The sequence below is a fragment of the Hyalella azteca genome, unplaced genomic scaffold (assembly GCF_000764305.2).
Source record: "Hyalella azteca isolate HAZT.00-mixed unplaced genomic scaffold, Hazt_2.0.2 contig14857, whole genome shotgun sequence".
Taxonomy (NCBI): Eukaryota; Metazoa; Arthropoda; class Malacostraca; order Amphipoda; family Hyalellidae; genus Hyalella; species Hyalella azteca.
Window position 1 is genome coordinate 56,053 of NW_025944728.1, and position 5,694 is coordinate 61,746.

Consider the following 5,694-nt stretch of genomic DNA (forward strand, 5'->3'; position numbering starts at 1 on the left):
GGAAAAATGACGTCCATACTAATTAGTTTCAAAAACTACGAAAATGCATAGTGCATTAAAGAAAATTAACACGTCAGCCACAGTGAGTATTTCAAAGCAATAAATTCAACTTAGTCATCATCAGCTATAAGTAACACTAGTTTACTTCAATATAAGGCAGAAAGTTTAGAGATCCATCACTGAAGGAAATATCTACATAATTCTGTAAATACTTTTTGAGCTTACTAAAAAAAATCAAATGAGCACAACAATGACGAACAATTTTAGTAAAAATTTAGGAATACTGGATTGTTTGAAACAATCTAAAAATGATCATTAACAATTTAACGCATCAATTTCAGTAGTACAATGATTAGTGCAATGATCACTAACAATTTAACCTAACAATTCCAGAATTGTCTTTTACAATCATAAAGAACAGCACAAAAGGACCATGAAATTTGAGATGCATTTCTAATGTTGAAATATTCTCTCGCAGGAAGCAACAATGTTCAAAATATTCATCATATAATTATCTACTTTAGATGCACTATTGAGGATGCAACTTTTTCGGTCCCCCTACCCGTCCACCCCCTCCACCTCTCCCTCCCCGCTCGTTGCCACCTCCACCACCGCGGCCACGACCACCGAATGCTCCTGGAAGTAAAATTTTAATTAGTACATATGCACCAATATCTTTCTGAATTAGATAAATTACTTTGATTAGAAAATTGTCTAAGTAGAAGTTATCGAGAATTTTTGAGGAAGATAAAAAATACAATGAAAAATATTTCGAAGGTTACAAAGTAAACCTTCAATAAAATACATCTCCAGTATACAATAGATATGGTAGATGTAGAGGTGTTGATATTTGAAATTGGGGCATATCTATAATGAAATGAAGAGAAAACTTTTATTGTCTCTAGCAAGATATTCACACAACTTCAAGCAAGTTAATTATATAATTTATTCATTCAACACTATTTTCTGAATTCATACAACATGATCACCATGAAACATAAGTTCTTTTTGCTGGTATAACAGATACTGACCTCGAGATGAGTTGTAATGACCCCGTCCTCTACCAGCTCCACCACCACGCCCTCTGTGGTCACCTCGTCCCCGCCCTCGTGCCACGACCTCCTCCTTGACTAGGTCTATAACTTCGTCAGGCAGCCGCATATACTTGATGGTAGAGCCTCTGATGTAGCACTCAGGCATCCGCCAGAATTTATCACCATCCTATAAAACATTCTATTATTGTAAAGAGCAGGCAGTAAAGAGCAGAGAAAATAACAAATACGTAATTCAATAGTTTTTCAAATAAGGGTGCATTGTGAATAGTACAGGTTACATTATTATAGTACAAAGTGTAGAACAGCTTATTGTCTGGTGCACTGCATCAGACAATAAACAAAATAAGCATTCAAAGTTGGGCATTAAAGAGCAGAGAAGATTTCAAATAATTCAATAGTTTTCTGATATTAATTTCCTTTAAATTTCAGTTTTTCAAGTAAATTTAAATTTATTAAACAGGAAAAATAAATATAGGTACATAAAATGTTGAAAATTGTTAAAATATATTTAGAAAAACTTTGTACCATTGCAATGAACTAGATTCACACTTACAATTAAATTACCAATTTTTGAAAAGAATACCAGGATGTTGGAATTTTAAATTTTAATATATATAAATTGCAAAAAAAAACATAAATACAAATAAATGTGTGATGTAATAACAATAATGCATATCATGTTTATTGAGTAGAATAGATACTCACCCTTGATGTGCAGATGACATCTTTTAGATTAATATTCATCCAGTTGTCACAGGAGATCAGATGCCCATTATAAGTCTCTCCATTCTTCAACTCCACCAGCATTGGGTGGTTTTGTGCGGTGTGCATCAGTGATAGTGGGAGCTACGGGTATTTATGAAAGAGTCAAATTAATAATAAAAATCTTATTTTATAAAATATAAATGTGTAAGAGTTTTTCTAGCCAATAAATAAAATATTGCAGCACTTGTTGAGAGGCATATTGGTATGTCTGCAGAGGACACTTAAGCCATGTATATGATTTTCACATGAGCCACAAGTCAAGACAAGATCATCATTTCTATTTAGATTCCAATTCCTTCAGTACCATTTAGAATATTGCACATAATTTTCCACAAAGCACATTATCACAGCCTATTCACAGGTTTGAATGAATTCCAATGAAGTTTTTGAAAATCACAGGCAAAAATTAACCTTTTTATGTTTTTTCCCCTGAAATTTGAAGAAACAGCAGGAAAACAATAGAAACAGGTAATATCATAGTCAGTATGTAATTATAGACATTATTTAATTATTCACGGGTGGCTTGACTGGCTCTGGCTTCTACTAAATATCCCAGTTTGGCTATAGTAGCTATGGCCAAAAAAGATTAGAATCTGGAAGATAAATTGATTTCCATAAAACTATCTTCAGTATCTTGAGGTCATTGAGGATATTTTCTTACAAATTTCTACATTCACTTTTAAAATTAAATATAACAAGAATGTAGCCAATAGTTTAATTTTTTAGATTTATTTACTCTATATGCAATAAGCAAGGCATTTAAAATTTCAAATGATTCAATAACATTACCTAATTATTTCAGCTACAAATAAAAAAATGCATCATTAATGAAAGCAATAAGTTATTCTATCAACTTTAACCCTGCAGGCTAGGTATCAAACTTGAAGTGTTATAAATTAAATTCTTTTTAAAGAATAGATACTTTTACAACTTTTTACAATCTTAGTTTTTATTTGCTATTTTTTTATTTATGAGAACAGTTAAAGAACTACATTAATAACCCATAAGTTGCCTCTCAGCACTTCAGCAGACAGCAGACTAGTGCATCACTCAACTCACTAGGCCTAGTCAGTGTTCAATGTTCATCAATAATGACAATAAAAACCATGCACTAGCTAATAGGCTAGTTTAATACTGGTCAGAATTACAGTTTATAGTGTTCAATCATAAATTAATAACTAAGAAGCTATTTTGATGATGCTAGAAAGATGTTCCTTAGTTTTTTTTTTAACAAAATAGACCATTTTTTTGCTATTTTTGAAGACTGTCAACGTAAGTTCTGAGGAATGAGTGTAAGTTACCAAAGTTAGCAGAATTGCCTATTGCTGTTTGATACTTTGAATTGATTGTAGTGGCTTTGTTGAAATATGAATAAATACATCTACTTTCTGGTCTCTTACATTCCTTCCTTCATCCTTCTTATGAATTTAAGCAACACTCACCATTTTGGCAGAAAACCACTACCGTACAGTTCCAGTGTTCGAGGAGAATTGTAGTTATTAGTTAACGTTTTTGAGACAGAATAGTATCACTACGCACTACAATAATATTGGTTGAAAAAACGAATGACAACACAAATTCCCTGAGTCCTTATTTCACGCATAATATTTCTTCAAACGCTAATTTAGATTTGTTTTTTTTTTATTTGCTCATGAAGGGACTCCAAAAATCGTGTTATATTTACAGAGAAACACAATGCTCCCGGCTCCGGACAACACTCATCCGTTTTACGATAATCAGTAATGTATTCTCAGCTATTTTGTAACTTTTATATGCCTGAATAATTTAGAGAGCATGGTTAAACTTATATATATAGCTCAAACATGTTAGAGAGTGTGAGATGGTATTTAGATGTTTCCTGATTTTCTACTTTTGTTCCTCCATTTATAAAAATTAATTTATTATTGTATCATGATCGATAGCATCATCTCACCAGAATACGAGAGATAAACGGTTGTTGTGAAAAAAGTATTCCTACTAAACGTATTATTCATCGTCTTGTTAATAACTAGGTACCAAGTTTCATTCCAAAAATTTCTGAGCGGTGTGTACCCATTACTAATCTCATATCCTCTACCTTTGATTTCGAATTTATTGCTTTGATTTTTATAGAAGTTACTTCCGTATCTTATTTCATTGACGTCTCGGACAATTTTGCGGCCGGTTTCATGGCAGGTCTCCATGGTCATATAATATAGATGACCACGGAATATCTCCCTATATATTGAACGCTGCTCGATGAAACTTGGTACACTTATTCATTAGAGCCTAACGGTGACGTTTAGCTCGTGAAATTTTTCCAATTTCACCTTCATTCGTGAGTAACATGGTGAAACTGGCCGAAATTTGCAGTGACCAAGATTCTTCTAATCACTTAACAGATTTGAAGGAAACTATGAATATACATTAAAAATACCCAACGGTGATGTTTAGCTCGCGAGAATTTTTTAAATTCTGCCATCTCCATTTGCTCTCGAAATATTTCTTTACACTCTCAATCACAGTTTCTCCTTCAGACAAAAAAAAAATCATTGCTATCCACTCCTCACTTGTTCTCTCTAAACCAACTCCATTAAACATTACAACATACAACTTTATACCATCAAATGCACCACAGATACCTTTTCATCCCCATCACTCAAAGAGCATTTGACCTCCCTCCTCTCATTTCACCTGTATGTATCGTACGTCCAATCACACCCATCACGCACGACCTCACGCAAACGGAAGGACCACCTCATGAACCATTATCATACATACATTCACATTTTTGCATCGCTGCCATCTAATAAACTTTTAGAGTACTCTTTTTCTCCATCATACGCTTTCACACCTTCAGGACCTATTTTCCACTCTCTTATTTATTTATCTTTGTCATTCCAATCTATCCTAGCCGCAACCCGTATTGTCACCATCCACTAGTCTTTAGGTCCAGCGGGCCCTTGGCGCACCAATTCTTCATGCAGACCACACTTACCGTACGCACAACTGCACGGAATCTACGTGCCCGTTTGCTCACCCTTATATTCCACGTATACATTTTTCTCGCCAAACGTTCATCAACCATTCATTCCAGTATCACTTTATACCTCAAAACTGCTCTCATTTTTACACTCGAACTCTCCAGCGGAATCTAGCAAAACGCAACTTATGCGAAACTGCATCAATGACAAGTCCTTCAATTCTAAAAGGATATGTTGAGGTTACAGAATATAAATAATTTTTTTATCAATGTAACACGAGGTAGTTATTACAGATTTTTACATTTCGGTTTTGCTTGAAAAGAAAAAAGCGTAACTTTTGTGCATCTGAATCAATCTTAATTCCTTTAGACTTCGAAAGTTCGACAGGCCACATCAGGCCTACATCATTATGCCGGTCAGCGCCGACATCATTATGTTATGTTTATGTAATAAATGCCGTAAAACCTGTAACACTTCCTTCCATGCCGAATCTCTAATAATTATAATTAGTTATATTATGAATTCGAGTATTGAGAAGTGTCGATGCAGTTACTATACTTTATACACTTCTTCCATGTGAGCGAATATTTCTTTATATTAGTAACAAAAACTAATTAGTGGTACTATAATGAAGGCTCAGTTAATATTCTTTCACGATACTCTATCAGTCTATGATAAACACCAGTTAAAGGCAAAATTTGGCCTTACTTAGCAGTATATTTAAGGTATTTCATGAACAAATAACTGTTATATAGTGACAATTTGTAGGTAGTACCGTAGTGATTATAGTTCGCGAACAATAAAAAATACATTGAAAAGCAGTCAAAGATATCGAAAAAGTCTGCGAATGATGAGAAGTAGAATCAATAAGATTCAATGTCAGGGTTCCTTTAATTTTATGGGATCCTTTA

At 33.6% G+C, this 5,694-nt stretch overlaps 1 protein-coding gene across 1 annotated transcript; it reads right to left on the bottom strand.

The window, feature by feature from the left end:
- Positions 1-529: 529 nt before the first annotated feature.
- Positions 530-3,555, bottom strand: LOC108679350 (U6 snRNA-associated Sm-like protein LSm4). Its single transcript, XM_018167955.2, has 4 exons — positions 3,263-3,555; positions 1,761-1,901; positions 1,032-1,221; positions 530-636 (listed from the first exon to the last, which is right to left on the bottom strand). Exons 1-4 carry the CDS (start codon positions 3,263-3,265, stop codon positions 530-532), a joined length of 441 nt encoding a protein of 146 aa, XP_018023444.1. The 5' UTR covers positions 3,266-3,555.
- Positions 3,556-5,694: the final 2,139 nt, after the last annotated feature.